At 33.4% G+C, this 18,803-nt stretch overlaps 1 protein-coding gene across 2 annotated transcripts in view; it reads right to left on the bottom strand.

Moving 5' to 3' along the window:
- Positions 1 to 18,803, bottom strand: part of LOC118736968 (tyrosine-protein phosphatase 99A) — a gene marked incomplete at its 5' end in the record, with an annotated part of 239,500 nt that overhangs the window by 33,804 nt on the left and 186,893 nt on the right. For both annotated transcript variants that reach the window (XM_036467149.1, XM_036467151.1), the window contains 3 exon segments: positions 1,480 to 1,619; positions 12,951 to 13,067; positions 15,581 to 15,861. In XM_036467149.1, coding sequence (XP_036323042.1) covers positions 1,480 to 1,619; positions 12,951 to 13,067; positions 15,581 to 15,861 — 538 coding nt within the window.

The following is an 18,803-nucleotide window of genomic DNA, read 5'->3' as shown; positions in this document are numbered from 1 at the left end:
TTACTATATTTTATTTTAGTTTAGCTTTTAATTTAATTTTTCAATGTTATTTTACAACAATTAATTTTAAGTATTTGACTTTATTTCTTTTGGATTTATTATTTTATTTTATTTTATTTTAATTTAATTTAATTTAATTTAATTTTATTGAATTTTATTTTATTTTATTTTATTTAATTTTATTTTATTTTATTTCAATTTAATTTGTTTTATTTTATTTTATTTGTTTTTTTTTATTTATTTTATTTTATTTTATTTTATTTTATTTTATTTTATTTTATTTTATTTTAAGTTAATTTTTTAAATTTAGTTTAATTTTTATTTTAGTTTTAATATTTAATTTTTTAAATTTAATTGAATTTAATTTCATTTTATTTCATAATAACCAATCAAAAAAACAAATATTTCATTTCACTTTATTTTATTTAAATTTTATTCCATTTTATTTTATTTTATTTAACTTGGTTTTATTTAATTTAATTTTTACATTTTATTCTATCTGTTTATATTTAAATTTATTGGGTCTGACTATATTTTTGACCAAATTTTATACAAAGGTTTTGAATGAAATTTTTATACAATGTGTTTCAATCCTTATTTAATATGCATATATGTATCTACCAATGTATGTTTGTTATCAACATACTTAATACTCTTAAGATCGCTTGAGATGTAGGTAGCATTAGATATTTTTACATTTTAAATTTTGCAATTTAAAGCAACTATTCACTTTAAGTGCCCTTCGTCCCCAGTTAATGCCCTCCACATGAAATCATAAATAGTTTTTAACACTCGAGCATTAAAAACGATACATTGCACTTTGAAAAGTAAGACAAGTGGAAGTTCACTTTGCAAGTTCACACCCGGCAAACAGCTGTGAACAAGTCATAGGAAAAAATGCGTGAAATTGAAGTGGCAACGTACTGCCAGTATATGCATATATACATCTCTATATGTATACGAATACGTATGTATACACTACTGTACTCAAATGCCAAATACTCGTATCTGCATAAGGCACATCAGAATTTTCGAAATTAACAAACTGCAATTTGAGGCATTTTTAAACTTTTGCCTATTAATAAAGTGCCAGAACATTTGGTATTTTGTAATTTTGTAACTTTGCTCGTATTTGGTTCTTTGACTTACCACTTTCGTTTCTAGCTTAGCATTTTTAAGCAAATACTTCACAGGTTTATTGCATTGCCTTTGCTGGCAATATTGGCCAACTCTAAATCACCTGCTTGGGCAAATGGGATTTAATACCGAAATTTTAGGTAACAGACAAAAAAGCTACTGGGTGCTTAAACAATGCTTTTCAGCACTTCTTTGAACTACTGCTGAACTTCTTAAAAAGAAAAAATAATAATTTCTTTACACCCTCTTTATTTTATTTATATATAGAGTCAATTTAACTTCATCATAATCATTAAAAATGTGAAACACTAAATTAATCTACTAGACAGGAGCGCCACTTACCTCCATAAAAAAAACGCCATAACGATGAGTACAATGCCGAAACAGCTGAAGATGATGCCAACCAAAACAGCCAAATTATAGTCATTGTGCGATTGACGTAACAGCGGTTGAATCTTTTCACAATTGGGATGTAGAGAAATCTATTAAAGGGTGAAAAGAAAATTGTTATCAGAATTGTAAAGAAACACAAAAGAAGTTAGTGCGGGTGGTTCTTACGCATGGCGGAAGTGAAACTTCCTCTCTTCGAGAAAATTCCATAATGGAAGAATTTAGCAAACATTTTTTTTTTTTATGTACTATACTACATAAATATGAACACATGGATAGTCCTCTGCAATAACGATACAACTCGATATTTCATATTTTTCAGTAGAGCCAATTAAAAATTTTGTGTTTCGTAATTTGGCAATAATATGTCTCGAAGCGTAATTATTTCGAATTATTTGCAGTCATTCTGTAGGGAAAATTTGCAAGCTTTAAAATGATGTCTATTTTCTAAAGATTTAATAACATTACGACTAAAAAAATACAACTCCTAAGTAGTTAAACGAAAATAACTCCACTGGTATTTATTACTGAACAACGCCAAAATACGAAAATAACGAATATTTCCCATAAAAGCATCTCTAGCCTAACGCCAGTTTTTGACTTATGCAAATATTCATGATAAATGTGAGACATGCGCAGAACTGCACCGTCGATTTGCCATAGAAATATATGGTTACTTATTAATCTAATCGGCTATATAACCCAAAACATGAAATTTTGAGTTGTTCCGTTATTGCAGAGCTTCATTTGTTGAGTTGAGTTAAGGTTGGTTGAGGGGAGATGAGTTAAGGTTAAGATGATATAAAACATTTTAATCTCAGTTTTATCTTTACCTTTGGCTCTTTATCTTAATCTCTATCTATCACTATCTCTATCCCTCTATTCATCTTTATTTTTGTCTTTATCTTCATAGTTATCTGATTTTTCATGCTTATTTTTTTCTTAGTCTTTGTGTTTATCTCTATTTTCTCCTTTGGCCTTGTCGTCATCTTTGTCTTTGTTTTCATCTTTGCCTTTATTTTCGCCTTTCTATTCATCTTTGTATTTGTCTTTGGCTTTGTTTTTGCATGTGGATTCGTGTTTGCATCAATCCTAATTTTATACTTTATCTTGACTTTAATATTAAACTGAATTTTCATTTTCATCGCCATATTAATCTTCAAACTTCATAATCGTATTCATCTTGCTCTTCTTCTTCATCTTTATCTTTCTCTTTTTCTTTTTTTTTACCTTCAACTTTCTCTTGATCTCTATCTTCTGCAACAGTCGATTGTACTCGCATCGTTACTGTCATCGCTGAAGAAGCAATAAAAGTTAAATGCTGAAAAATTATGTTTACTATTTACTGTTACTTTACGTAGAGCCTTATTCATAAAAAATAAAGTAGCTTTAAAAAAGGTTTATAAATTAAAAGATGTATAGAAACTTTTATTTATACAGCTCTTTAAACCTACTTTATTTTTTATGAATAAGGCTATTACTCTTTAAACCGAACAATGCAACATTTTTGGTAAACTTATTTTATGTTGAAAATATTTTGTAGTCTAATTTCATCTTCATCGTCATGGTTGGTTCCTAAAAATTTCATACATTTTGATTTTAACCAGAATTTTAGTTTTTAAATTACCTTGGCCGTTTTTGGCCAATAATTAAAAAAAAGTTTTTTAAAGGAGTTCCAAAACAAAGCGCTCCTTGTCTTTGCTGTTTTCACCTTAAAATTATCTAAAATTTCATAGCCAAACCAATAAATTATTAAAACGCTTTTCTTCAAAAACAACTGTTATTCTTTCCTCAAAATGAATACAAATGACCAAAGGATGATCCCGATAATTTACTGTAATCACCTTTTTGAGTACGTCGTGAGCTCTACCACAGTCGCATAGCAAATGAAAATAGAGCTATAAAAGCAATTATGTATGTACATATGTATGTTAAGTTATAAATCGCACCATTCTAACTAAAACTCATAATGACGTAAATCCTGAAATATGACAAAAATTACTGGAGATGCAGCTTGCACACCAAGTACTCAGAATATCAGTTGCAACTCGGCTGTTTATGTACAATGTGTATTCATTTAAAATCCTTGAGGTGGTGTTAAGCGGCTGGCAATGTCAACAAAAAATACCCACAACTGCCGCAAATATGATTCCATGCGCATAGTCATCACACAACAAACAACCAAGGATTTAAATGAGAATTAGGTATATTTACTGAAATAAAAGAATTGCGCATAAATAAATGGCTATAAGCGGCCAAGAGCAGACGACGTGTAAAACAAGCGAGTTACCTTTTTCACGTGGAAGGTTGAGGTGAAACGGAAGCGCAGCACAGCAACGGAAGGCTGCTATGACCGGAAATGGTAAAGATTTATGAGAAGGTAAAAAACCGCATAAATAAAAAAAAAAAACAACAACAAAGACATAACACACAGAACGAATTCGCGCTATTAGCGGCGAAGCAAGAGCGCATCTGCCTGCCTAGAAGCATCATTAAGGTATATTATGCTGCTGCTTTTTAAAGGAGCATGTTGTGGTTTCTACATGTTTCCGGCAGACTTGGCACCAGCGGCAATTGCATAGCAAAACAAACAACTAACATGCGACTAGCGCCACAACTACCCAGCCAGAGATCAGCCACTCAACTGAGTAAAGCAGCCAGTCAGGAAACGCTTTAAACGGCTTGAACAGCAGCTATAACTATGGCAACTATGTATGTAAAGAGCGAATGTAGGCGGTTGCCGGTTGCGAGCTGATGTTTTGCGCAAACTAAAAATAAATACGTAAAAGCAGCGGCTAGCAAATGACGTGATATACAAATGGGCAATAAAACAAGCAATACAAACTGCTAAGGACAATAGAGGTGACGCAACTCGGTCCGCACACGACCCTACTTTACCCTCACTGGCAGCAATAATGCTAAAACAACGGCAACACAAATTTATAAATTTTGTAAAAATGGCAAAAACAGACGCTTGCGTCAGGTATGCTGAAGGATTATGATGAACTTTTAGACGAAAAAAGAAAGGCGAAAAAAAACAAAACAAAAAGAAAAACAGAAAAATAACCAACAAATATTTCGTACGTTTTTCAAGTAGTGGGCGACCCAACTGAGGCGCTGCTAACAGGATATGAAAACAGCACCACGGGACGGCTATGTGTATGTAACTGTATGTAAAAAAGTGTGTGCGCTTGTGTGCACGTGCGGAAAGTAATATAGTTATGGCAACCACTATATGTAGGTGGGCTAAAATATGAAAATGTGAAAAATGTGGAAAATTACGCTTCAAAATATATTGCATGTTATATGTCAGCAGCAGTGATGATGCGTTGTGGTGTAAGACAAGTTTTTTAAAGCCACAAAAACAACTACTTATATTAAAATTGAAAACAAAATAAAAATGCGGTCGAAAGAAGAAATTTTATACTTTTATGCGCAAGTGTGGGCATTTTTATGTGTGTAGATATGTGGTTGTGCAGTTCGTGTATTCGAAATGTTATAAAATGCACCACTACATATGCAAGAGTTAGAGCTTGTCAGCAAGGTTCACAAGTTAAAACCCCCAACAGCAGAACGATTTGTTGGTGGCATTGTCAAAAACAAAAATAATCATGTTGAAGTAAGTACTTAGTTAAGTATAGAGCATTAAGATGCAACCCAGCAATAATTTGAATCAGTGGTGTGGAAATTTATATTTACAAAATGCTAACCGCCCAATTCTGTGTTTTCTTGATAAATTTTTTGTAAAGAAATTTTATCAAGATTTTTATCAAGAAAAAGCTTCCTTCGCATTCTGTGTCAATATTTATAAAACAAAAAGCTCTACGATTTCCACATTAGTGGAACTGATTTCCACATGAGTGGAGCTGATTTTATTGTCACATATGAAAAATATGATTTTAAAAGCTAAAAAGCTTTTGACTGCCGTAGCCGAGTAGGTAGAGATGTCGACTATAATTCCGTGTATCGCAGGTTCAAATGCCAACACATGGAGTATTTAATTGCTAGAAACAAATTTATTAATATACAAAATTTATACATTTCATATGAAATTTCAATTTGTCAATAGCATTTTCCATCTTGATAATTTATAAAGAAAAGAGCTTTTGGTTTCTGTGCTAGAATACCAATTCTTGACAAATAATAAAAAATTGACAAAATTATAAAGATTTTCAATTTATCAAGTGCACAGAATCGGGCTGTAAGTATTAATTAAAAAATATTTAGGTATTTATGTTGTAGCACATAATCAATTACAACTGTGTATTTGTGTAAGTATTTTCGATGCCACTAAATATCTAGTAGCATAGTAATTACATACATACTTAAGGTGTGCTAAATAAGTATTGAAGAATAGATATCAAAGTTGTTTAAGTAAATGTGTTAAATTATTTTCACCGGGTTAACAACTAAGCATAAAAAAATTATGAAAGTAAAAGTAACTTAGTAATTTTAGCTTCGCTAAATACTGAATACAAAGGACGAACAAATTTCGAAATGACCCCGGAAGTTCCAAAATAGTTCCAAAATCCTGCGGAGGTTCAAAAAACTTAGAAAAATTCCGCAAGGCCACGTAAAATATAACACTAATTCCCGAAACTTTCCACAGTTAAAAAAAAAGTCCCGAAAAGTAAAACATAAATTTTTTCTGGACTAAATACTGAATATAAAAAAAGCATAAAAGTAAACAAACGAAGGTTACTTAACATTTTTAGCTTCCGAAATGCCGAATATAAAAGTGCGAAAAATCCCAAAAATCATGAAAAAGTCCCGGAAGGTCCAAAACACATAGTCCCAAAATTCCGTAAGGTTCCCAAAAATCCCGGTAGGATTTCGAAAGTTCCCAACGTTAAAATAAAAATCCCGTAGGTAAAACACGAGAAATCCCGAAAAGTTTCGAAATATTCCGAAATTAACGAAAGCTTTCATTAAGTTAAAAAGAAAGGAGCAAAAATCAACAATTATAACGATAAATAGTACTTCAATTCTATAGATTTTAGTATTTAGCAAATTCACGGTTAAGTTGGATTAGTTGTCCACAGAGAGTACCCTATTTGAGTGTGAGGAGAAGACATATTCCCCTAAACTAGGGATACTTGTATTTAACAAGTAGGTACTCGATACTTTTTGTTCGATAGCAACTAATTTTGGTATCAATACTTTTGAACCAAGTACTGAGCAGGTGCACATTTTTTCCCCTTCATCTCCTACCATTTTGTTCGCAATTCGCATGGCAATTGGGTCTGAGGTACCTACAAATAAAGTAATTCGCTCTTAAAATTTTTCAAGGCGAATTACATAATTCGAAGGGTAATTGGCGAATTACGAATGGGAGAGCGAAAAAGTGCCATGGAAACGTCGTATTATTCCTAATCAGTCTCATCATCAGTTAAATTTTCGCCCAAATAGGCATCGATACTTTAGATACGATATTTTCCAGGTATCGATACTTTCTTTCGATATTAGCCTTTCATCACTACCTTAAACTGGGTTTTATGGAATTTTTTTCATGGCATTCGCCAACTGAACCAATTGCTATCCCAAATGAAACTGACGAGATGCAAGAGTTTCACCGCTGCTATGTTAGCAAACTGTTGAAGAAGCGTGATCCCAAGTGCTTTAGACGCTTTGACTGTAGGCCCGGACAGCGAATGGATATCTTACTCACGTTACTAATTTTTAAATGGCCGGGATGGGCGCTATCTTGAAGGTATTTAAAATTTTGCTGGCGAGACGGGAAAAAATCATTTCCCGACACTCCCGAATGAACCCAAAATCTTCCCTAACAGAATAACCAGAAGATCCAAGGAAGTAGTATTTTCCTTGAGATAGAAAACTTATGTATTTATTATTTAAATTTAATTTCAAAGCCATGAGAATTTTTTTTAGTGATAGATTTCAGAACTCACGGCATCAATATGAAAATCGTCCGGATGGGTGGGTTCGGGACCGTAAAAAATAAAATATTGGGATGGACAGAATCGGTATTTAATATTTATTCCTGCTCCCATCCCTAATTGTAGTAACTGAAATACCTGAACCTTTTTACTTAAATAGATCTTTATAACTAACTTTGAGTTTTAACTTTAGCTCTGCATTAATTTTGAATTATTTTGAAAGCACTCCTTAAAAATGTTGCTAAAGAGTATATTCTTTCATGCAATTTTTCTGCAGGGATTATTATTATTCTTCTCGTCACCAAGCATCACCTGTGGCTCTGATGCGCATTAGTGCTGACGATGCACTCCAATTTTGTTGCTTGATTGCACGTTTTATTAGCGCAACGAATAATACAGGACAACTTAAGCGACTGCCGCCATCAAGGCATGTCAAGCGTATGTATGTATGTATGTTCATATGTGCATACATATTTATTTAGTTAAGCGAGGGGAATGGGTTAATGATTGATGTGATGCGATGTGATGACATGTGATGTAACTAGCGGAAGTTTATTGCTATCTCGAAGTTAAATTTTGTGCTACCTGAAAAAATACTAACGTTGACAGCATGTTAAACGTATGTAAATGCATGCATACATACATACATACGTAAACTATGTACATTTAATTTTATGTCATTCATTTTATGGAAAGTACTCTTATTTATTTTAATAGCTAATATTTTGTGCGCTACTTTTTGAGAGAAATTATGCTACTTCTGAACATTTTTAACAATATTTTGGAAAACTGGTAATTTTATTATTAAAAAATACCGCTTAAAGGAGTTTTGTTCAGAAAAGGACTAGAAAGTTATGTTAAAAGTATTCAATTTTCTTTTAAATTTTGCACTTTTGGCGGGAGGACTCCTAAACATTTAGCTCAAAAGCCATTAATCAGGACGTTGGCTTTTGCAAGAATAAAAAACGGTTTGAGATTGATAACTGAGCGAAATTTTTTGTTTTAGTACTAGTAAAATCTTCTGAGGATTACCATTTGCTTCAACTCTAATTTTGACAGCTTACACAAAAACGCAGGTGAGTGGCAGCTAGAGTGTTTAAATATTCCAGAAAATTATTCCTCAAACTAAATTTTCATACGATAAACGTAAAAGTAAAAAAAAACATAAAATATCGACGAATTGAAAAAATATTGTCTGGAAGTATGCAAGGTTTTTTAAACATTGTTATTAACAGGGCAATTCTGGCAACTGTCTTTCAACTCACCCCAGTCTTTTGAAAGACAAAAGTCTTTCGTAAGACAGTTGTCAATTCTGGCATCTTAGCGTTATGCCTTTTAGCATTCATTTTTTTTTTAAAGTACATGAAATAAAAAAATTTATATTCATATTTTTCTTTTTAAAACAATAATAATTAATAAAATATAATTAAATAAAAGAAAATTAAATTAGAAAAAGAAGAAATGTAATCAAAAAAGAAAGAAGTATTGCTTAAAAATTAAATAATATTATAAATCTTCTTATTAAAAAAAGACAAAAAAAAAATTGAATAAGATCCAAAAAACTAAGTGAAAAATAATATATGTATATATTTTTCTTAGAAAAATTAATATCTAAACATTAAAAAAGAAATGAAATTTTTTTTTGAAAAAATATTTTTCTTTTTAAACAACTAAATCTGAAATATTAAAGGAAAATTTAAGTAAAAACTTAAAAAGAAAAAAGTTGAAAAAAGAACAAAATAAAATAACTTCCTAAAAATTAAATGGCATTAAAAAAATAAACAAACCATTAAAGAAATTAAATAAAAAAGTGAAAAAATACATAAAAAATATTCTAAAAATTAGATTAAACTAAAAAATATTTAAAATTAAAAAATTGGAAAAATTGGATTAAAAAAATGTAGGTTTAAAAAGAAAAAAAAATTCGCTGCGCGAGCTCAATGATATTCAAGTGCTTTCTCTCAAAATAGCTTTTCACTACGAGTGGTATATTAAAGAGCTTTTTTATGAGACTTATGTATGTGCTAGCATAACAAAAGTCTTTCGAACTATCTTACCATCTGTCTTTCATTAGTCTCAGGAAAGACTTTTTACTTTAAAAAAATTTAAATTAATGGTCCTCGAGGTTTTTGATTATGAATTTGAAATCAAATTTTAAAAATTCAAAATGGTACCAATATTGGATATACCATTTATCATGGAAAAGTAAAAAACGAACGTACGTACATGGCGTATGAGTGACATTCTCATGTCGTCTGGGTTACTCATACGCCATGTACGTACGTTAGATTTAGATATTTCTGTGATAAAAGGTAAATTCAATATGAATCCGAGGTTTTGAAATTTTAAAATCTGATTTCAGATTCATGGTAGTTTATAATCAGCGACCATAAGAACAATCTATTTTAGTTTTAAGTGAATCCAACCGATTTAGATTCTTTTGTCCGCTATATTGGGTCCGCCATTTTAAAGATTTCCAATCCGACTTCAGATTCGTAATTGGCAACCCTTAACCCGATTGAATAAAAAAATTGTGATGCTATATTGGTGATCAGACAATTCCGGACATGACATTTTCTATGAGTCACAGCATTTACCTAATACCGAATATTAAATTCTTCCAGATTTTATTTGATGCATTATAAATTTACGAGTCTTTTGACATGCTTTATGTTAATTTCTATCCCAAAGAATTTTGGGCAGAGCTTTGGTCCCTTTAAAAACGTCCCATATAGGAGTTGCTGGCCTTTTTCGTTTTCCCTGGAATATTTTACTATATTCATACATATGTATAAAATGTATCCAGAAACCAAATTAAGAACTTTTTTCTATAAAAAAATGTTGGGAATCCTAAAATCTTTTGCGAGTTCCGCTCGCCCGGGGAGGGCAGATCTAAAGGTCAGCAAACTACTAAGGCCATACAAACCGTGCAAAAAAACTGGAATTCAGGGTCTATGCCTTGACACAATCTCTTGGGGACGATAGAATATCACCACATATTTCAAACTCTAGACATATGTATCTATTTAATTTTTGATGAATTTATACACATATCTTTAAACGTATTCTTCGAATGATTTCTTTTTTTTTAACTCTGTTTAGTTATTTTTACATCGAGATTAGTTAATTTCCGCTGAGAGAAATTTTCCTCAGATACTTAAGAAATTAGCTCAATTTCGCTAAGATTAATGTGCAAAGTAAGAAAAAATTGTTGTGCTCTATAAGTTTGGCTCCAGTTTTTAGATGCCTTATAACGGAATGCCTAAAAGTATGCAAAAACCCACTAGTACGAAAACCAGTACACGCCGGAATCAAGTTCGTATTGTGTGTAAACGTTATTGATTTGATTCAAGACTTCGTATATAGATATGCATTAGAAAAGAGTACAGGAACTCCTTTCGATAGAAATCAGCATTAATACCAGTGTCGCCTGATTTGTAGTTTTTAATTGTACTTAAAAAAAATGTCTTTACAAAAGGTATTCTTCTGATACCAAACGATATTTCCTTTACAATTTCTTTAAATTTAATTACTAATATGTCATTTTGAAGGAGAAAAAATTACGAACGTGAGAAAATTACGTACATGGTTTAAATCTAGTTATTTAATTAAAAAAAGGGCTTTTGTAGAGCTGAAAGCATTGTGCCTGGTCAATAACGCCTCATATCTTTCATAATACCCGATCAAATTGAATGATTGAAACGCCATTCTGAAGATCAGCTTCACTGGTTGAAGTAAAAACAAAAACTTTTAGGGTTGCCACCTGGCCTAAGCTGACTTATATATTTATAAAACAAAGTTGCTTACGCAATACCAAGCATAGCTCTAGAATGGATTGTCCTATGTGAGCTGTCTTTTTTGTTGTGTTTGTCTTTGCCAAAGGAAAAGTGAAAAACTTTTTCGAATAGAAAATTGCGAAAAAATTAGTAAAAAGTTAAAGGATTCCATCTAAAATAAGTCCATGTATGAATGAGGAGTAAAAAACTTATTCAAATTTATTTCGTTGGTAACTCTAATATCGAAATTGGTCAGCGTTGTGCTATTAACTGTGCTATGAAAAGCCAGATCGTTGGAGGGTTGCAAGAATTTCGTCACGGAAACAACGCTTTCATTAAGTTATTTAAAACGGCAATGGAAGATATGCCTTCCGAGGACCACAAAACGTAAATCAGGGCAGATAAATGTGCCACTGGAAGGCGTTAAGTGAATAGTTGGAAAATGTTCTGACAAAATATTTATTTTGGGCGAGACGAAGTTTTAACCTATTTGTTTAGTGAAACTGCGAATATGGTAACACTGCTCATTTCCGAAGATAATATGCCAGCTTTGAAATTCTACTTAGAATCACTCATGCCAAGAAATGACTGAGTAATTAATTGAGGAGTAAAGTATACTCCAGATGAAACCCCTGCGGGAGCATGGACAATGATGTCGGTTGACAAAGCGCCTCTTGGGGGGGCTTGAGAAAAATATTCTGTGAAGGATTTGGCGCTTTTTAAGCGTTGGTAATGGCGAATAACGCAGACGATGGTCAATGCGGTACCTGCTGCCCATGTTGGAGGCAGAGGACAGCTTTTTCGGCATTCGAGAGACCAATTAACGATGGGCTTGGTTACATTACGAATTTCGAACTGGCGCGCTTTTAGAACAAAAGCTTTAGGAGGTGTTGAGAAGTAAAAAAATTTATAAATTTTTTTTTAAATATTTACATACTTAATACAAGTAATTCTTTTATGGTAAACTATAATTTGACAATTTAACTACACCTGTATCCACTACTTTTTAAACTTTTTCAGAGATTTGCATTTCTCAAAGAAAATGAAATATTTATGCGATGCAAGTCTGATGACCCAAATACGTCGACAAGTTTCGTGCGCGAAAAAAAACCGTATTTTTCACAATTCACCATTCAACTATCTAACTACAAGCATTTCTTTTTTCTCATAAAATATGTTTTCGCACACATGCAAACGGGTGCAAACAAAGTCAACCGAAGTTTAGTTGGCGTGACATTTTATCCATATTTTTGCAAACTTTATGCCGGCTGAATCTTTCTTGCGTTTTTTCTTTTTTTTGTTGTTGCATATCTAACGCCTGCTTGAGTTACTCAGAGGAACTTTGGCAACTTTTACATATCCATACAACGTTAACCGAGCATTTCGATGAAATTTATTTGAGGCAAGCAGTAGATATCTCGTTGAGATAACTAAAAATAAAAAAAAAAAACATAAAGTGGTGCTTCGGCGGATTGTAAGACTCATTGTTGTTGTTGTTGTTGCAAATGGTAATATTTTTTGGCGGTAGTTCGGTTGTGCCAGAAGTTAAGTTGCATCGTTTTTGTTTGTTTGGCAGTGTGAACTTTCGCAAGTGCCAAAATAGGTACATATAGTATACATATATACATACAAATGTGAAAAAATATTTATTTATGCAGTAAGGTATGTATGTACATTGTACATATGTATAGGAGAGGGAATTTTTTTGGATAATTTTTGCTGCTCGCAGTTGTTTTTTTTTATAACTCACCTTTCTAGTTTCGGAAAATTTACCCAATACGATTTTCTTTGGATTTATTATGCTTAAAGTCGCAGCTGCAACTTTGACTTCATATTCTGTATGAGTTGTTAGATTTTGTAATATCATCTGCAAAAAAAAATGCAAAAGAAGGAAAAAATAAGTAATGCCGAAAATAAGAGTGTATTTTTCGTTTTATATATGAACATACATACTTAGTCACTTCATACATATCTACATATATGTCTATGTGAGTATAGAACGTATTTATGCGGTAAAGAGCTGAGTTGTGCAGGAGGATGTTCACATAAAAGAAATCAATGCATTTTTCCTAGATTTATCGCCATGTGTGTATGTATGGGAGTGAATATTTCCACCTCCCAGCCACAGTGAATGTGTTCCAGTGTTGTTTCTTAGGTACAGTTGTACCTTTTTCCATTCTTCAGTTAAAAGTCAAAGCCCTGATTGCGTCTAGAGCCTGGCTAGATTTCCTTAACTGAGAATTTCTCAACAGAACCAAAACAGGTTATTGCATGGAAATGCCTTCAACATATAATCTATTCTGGCATTTAATAGATTCTCTTAACAATATGCTCACCAAATAGAATTTGGACAAGCCCTTGCACACAAAAATTAATCAGGGATAATCAATACTGGCACTCAACAGATGCCTTCCTCAACAACGGTTGTGTCTCGAAGTGTCTGATCTGGCATTACCACGCAATATCTTGACTTGGGTAACCAGTTCAGGTCCTAGAGAGTAAGTTTGACGAGCCTGGATTGGCTCCAGAGTTATTGCTTCCTTTTGAAATAATCACCTTTGGTTTTTAGCCATGCCTGTACTGGCTGTATTCTAGAAAATCCTACCTGGAGAGATTTTCGCTTCTGCAGCTGGAGAGATTCTCTCGATAAAAAAGTTTTCTCTTTTAGTTTCCGGACTAGCTCTAGCACTCAACACCTTGACTTGGGCAACTCATTCTGGTGCTGGCTAGATATTGCTGAAAATTATTTCCATGTCACAACAAAAAAAAACAAGCTCTGGAAAGCGAAAACGTCTCAGAGTAGTGGCGAAAGGATTCCTCTTTGTGGAGTAATTCTACTCGAAATGATGCGCTGACGCTCTCTTCTAGGAGAGTTTCCCAACCAACCACAATTTCCGCTGCGTTCGCCATGTTGATATTTGTATTCACTGCGGCCGCTAAAGAAGTTTCATTTCAAAACCCGTATTTTGTACCTTATTGGGTACGTCCATCGACACTGGTGTGCATCGACTTGCAAACATTCACATTAATTTCTTTATGTATCTCATATACGTTATACATCTTTCGTTGATTTTTGGCATTTCCTTCCAGCAAAACCCTTTCGAATTTCGAACAAACCGCAGTAATGGTGGGCGTCTGAATGTAAGTCTGAGTGGGAGTCAGTGTCGAAGAGGCGACAACAAGCAAAAGCAACTGATTTTAGTTTTCTGTTTTTCGGTTTGGATTTCACAAACAAACGTCTAAATTTTCAGTTGGTTTATCAGCCACAAAAGATGCATGGAAGCACCCACACAAGTTCACTCATTTATGCATGCGGATTTCATCCCTGCAGCAATTCTAATTGGTTCAGAACTTGCGACGAGCTAGCTTGAAAAGGGGCGGTACTCGTGCTTCATTTATCCCAAATCAATGTTTTGAGTTGCCTTTTTTTTAAACATAGCGATCTTCTGCGAAGTGAAAACTGTCCTCTTCTGCGGAACTTTTTAACTTCGAATTCTGGAAATGGTTCCCCCCTGCTGAACTTTTGTACTCGTTCTGAGAGAGATCTGAGACAATATTTTTTTTTTATAAGAAAAAGTGTTCAAGATTCGAGATTTTTTTCGCGCAGCCAGTTTCGGATTGCGCAAGTTTTCACAGCTCAATGAGAGAAACTCTGGCCGCCAAAGTGTGCGACAGCGCAAACAGCACAACACGAAGTGCAACAACGCCGCTCTGCAACCGTCGTGTAGTAGTTCTGAGAATGTTTTGAAATTTGTAGCGCGCAACTATCGCTTTGCCAGACTGTCGCTAAATTTGCTGCAGGGATGCTTACCGTCTGTGGTGTTAGATTTAGCTGAATGAGATTTCACATTTTTTGAGTATTTACTATCACATATTGCGGCTTGACTAAGAGTACTTTCAAAGTCATATATTTTGGAACGCATAACTCAGTTGGGAAATTTGTGTTTTAGATACTCACTATTGAATATGGCTAGGACTGCCTCTGCTGTATACTATTTTGTAGAGATAACCAAAGTATGGATATTTGTGTTTATTATTAAATATAAAGTACTGAAATATGCAGTTGATGTGCTCACTAAAATAAAAGAAAATTCTTCGATATTTACTGTAAGTGCAACAGAAATTTCTAAATCAAAATTTGTTGTATGAATTTTGTGGTTACCAGTTGTTGGTACATTTACCGCATATGCCAGACACAGAGAATAGGGGAATACTTCTGGTGTTCTCTAATTCGTTACTTTAAAATAAATAAGATGCAATATAGTTTGTTTGAAAATAAGTGCACACACACATAAATATGTATATCATCCTGTCACAACTGCCCACGCCTTTACACCCATGTGCTTCACCGCCACTTAACTCAACACTTTATTGACTTACCGCCGTTTCCAACTCTTTTGCCGATGCATTAATGCGAATGTCTCGGTGTGAGTCCTGGCCCACCACGCGTGTTTTAATTATATAAAAATCAATGGTGTTGTAAAATTCGTGTGGTCGCCGCCACCGTATGGCGATAGCATCCTGCGAGTGACACGTCAGGTTAACCACATACGGTGCGTTCGGTCCGGCTACATCGGTGCGCTGTACAATTTGATCGGAGGGGTTGCCTTCGTTTTTCATGGTGAATGCTTGGACAATGACACGATAATCGGTGAAAGGCTCTGTGGAAAGAAAGAGGAGAAAAGAGGAGAAAAATATGAAAAATTTTAAATTAAATACAACTACATACATATGTACGAAGGAAATGTGTAAATGTTTTAATAAAACCGTTATTAAATTGATATTTAAATATTTTCATATCTTTGATGTGGCGCATAAACTAACTAACTACTATAAATGTATGTAGATATATATGTGCACAATATAGTCAATGTTGCATTGTGAATATTCATAAAACATATTTAAATTCATACATATGTATGTATGTACATATCGATGGCTGAGTGAAAGATTAACCTATCTCGGCAGTCAGTTCGAAAACGCCCTATCTCAGAAAATTGTTCAACAACGCCCTATTTCGGAATTTGGTTGAAGAATGCCCTATTTTAGAATTTGATTTGTACGAAGGAAGGACTTCTTTGAAATTTTCAAGATTTTAAAACAACTTTTATGGGCCGCTACCAAGGATTGAAAAGTTTAAGACAGTGGTATTCGGTTAATTCAAATAGCTCCATATCTTTCCACTAAATTTAATGAGTGAAACACTATTTTGTAGGACAGTTTCACTGCTCTAGGTGAAAATACAAAATTTAAAATAGGGTTGCCACATGTCTAGAATTAAAAGAACTAAATGCATATATATTAAGAGTACGCGTTTGCGTACGATGAGAGAGGACTTTTCTTTTCAATTGTCCCCTAAGGCTTACATAATTGTTAGTCTAATGGAAGTCCTCTACTTTTGTGGAATTATAGTGACGTGTGTGCGCTGACTGTATATTTTACGGCAGAAGATACTTCGCCTTGTACTCCTTCATCTTCAGAGTTACGTTTTGTCGAGGACAACTACTATTTAGTTGGATAGATGTTTTTTTCCCAATAAGGATCCTGATATTCCAGGCTGTGGAACTGGCTAGTTTCCAACCCAGCATGCAACACGATCTTGGGAGACAACTTTTTCTGTATTTTTGTGAAAAATTAATTAAACGTGGTAAAATGAATTGCTTTCAAATAATCTTAACTATCATAGGAAAATATTTACATAAATATTTTTCAATTTTTTACTCCGTTTTCATGTATGGAATCGCTAAATGACCATACCAACTTTATTTAAAAAATTCCAATTATGCGTGTAATCTAAAATTCCACAACAGCTAGCGCCAGATTCATATCCTTACAAAAAAAATCTCACAAGAATCAATTGACATCGGCTATGATGCACAAACTTGAAATAATTTTGTTTATATGGGCCCTGACCAAAAAAAAAAAAGGAAAATGAGCAAATTTTAAAGAATGTTAAAATTTTGCAAATAAAGGTCTCGCTACCAAAAAAAAATGAAAACATTCATTATTTTCGATAAGCGACGTGAATATATTTACCTCTAATAAAATCTGGCTACGTTGTTTAAATTAATTCGAAAATATGTATGTACATAAAAATTTATTTCACCAAAACTGGATGACTGTTTCGAAAAACTTGATGTTCGCATTTAAATGAAATTAAATAATGGCATGCCATTGATTGATGTTAAGGTAAAAATATGATTTCGATTATTGGCGAACAGTGCAGCAAAATTTATTTGAGTGGGAAACAGTGCGAGCATTACACATTCAAAAATATGTTGAAATATAGACAGTTCTGGGAAAATGTGCTTTAATACCGCAAGCGCGCATTGCCGAGCATAGTAAGCGCTGAGTGTATTTAATTATTAAAAAGTAATAAATTCTGACAATGTCGTACTTGCGACTGACTTGCAGCTTGTTAATTTGTGTGTGCTCAAATATGTGTGCGTTTTTGTAATTCACTTTGCTGCATTTACTGTTGTTGTCGTTGGGGTTGTAATTTCCTCACATTTTTTTATTTTAATAAAAAAATTAAACAACACACCCGTAACAGTTGATGTGGTCGATCGCCAGAAACCACGCATGCGCAGTACACTATGCACACATTTTTTTATTTTTTTTTTGTTTGTTAACTTAATGCAGCTTCCACTGTAGTTCTTCCAACGAACAGCAATGACAACAATTATACCGAGAAATGTCAACGTTAATAACCAGTTGCGCAATTAATTTAATGTTGAAAAATGTCACTCTTTTAATAAGTGTTTATGTTAAGTAGCCAAACGAGTGCACAGCGTTTGCGTGCGTGCGTGCATTCGTGGCTCGGTTATTTAGCGTATGGCATGGCGTATGCGCAATTTTATAATCATTTATGTGGCAGATTTGCAATTATCGGGCGTAGGTATGTATGTATGTAGGTAGGTACATATGTATGTGTGAGTGCTCGAAAGTGAATGTGTGTGTGTGTGTGCGTGTTTGAGTGATAAATGCGCGTTGCTGTACATTTATTGCTTAATAATGCGTTGCCGACCGACAGTCAATGCCGGCTGACAGTTGTTCTTGTTTAACAAATGAAAAATGGTAGTATAGTACAGTTTAATGTGTAAAATGTGAAAGCCAAGTAAATCGGTTGAATGGTAAAATTCATTCGGTAATTAGGCTGGGAAATTTGGCTTGATAAAGAAAGCAGTAGAGTGCTGAATTGTTCTAAGCGGTGTGTGACCATGCCATTGGTGGGCAAAATGCGGTTCCTTGAGACGCATGCTTCGCTTTATTTGGAAAACTGCGACTGATTTTGCTTCACTTGTGCTAAGTGCATTGAGGTTATATTTGTCAAAGACTCCGCTGCCTATCTTGGTAAAATTCTTGATAAGCCGCTGAATTCCAACTCCCACTTAATAAAGCCCCCCAAAAAATGTGATTTTTAAAGCAACAATTTTTATTTTATTTTAATCTATCTCACACTCTAATGAAAAGCCAAGGTAGTTATGCACATTTTGATACTTTAACTGATTTTCTCCGACTCCAGCACTAGATAAAAGCTCGAAAAATAAATCACGAAAACCAGCATAATGTCCATGGCAAAATGTGTATAGGAATGAAAAAT

This window comes from Rhagoletis pomonella, unplaced genomic scaffold (assembly GCF_013731165.1).
Source record: "Rhagoletis pomonella isolate Grant_MI unplaced genomic scaffold, Rhpom_1.0 Rhpom_scaffold_00004, whole genome shotgun sequence".
Classification (NCBI taxonomy): Eukaryota; Metazoa; Arthropoda; class Insecta; order Diptera; family Tephritidae; genus Rhagoletis; species Rhagoletis pomonella.
Note: the sequence above shows the minus strand (reverse complement) of the source record. Positions and strands in the feature narration are given on the sequence as shown.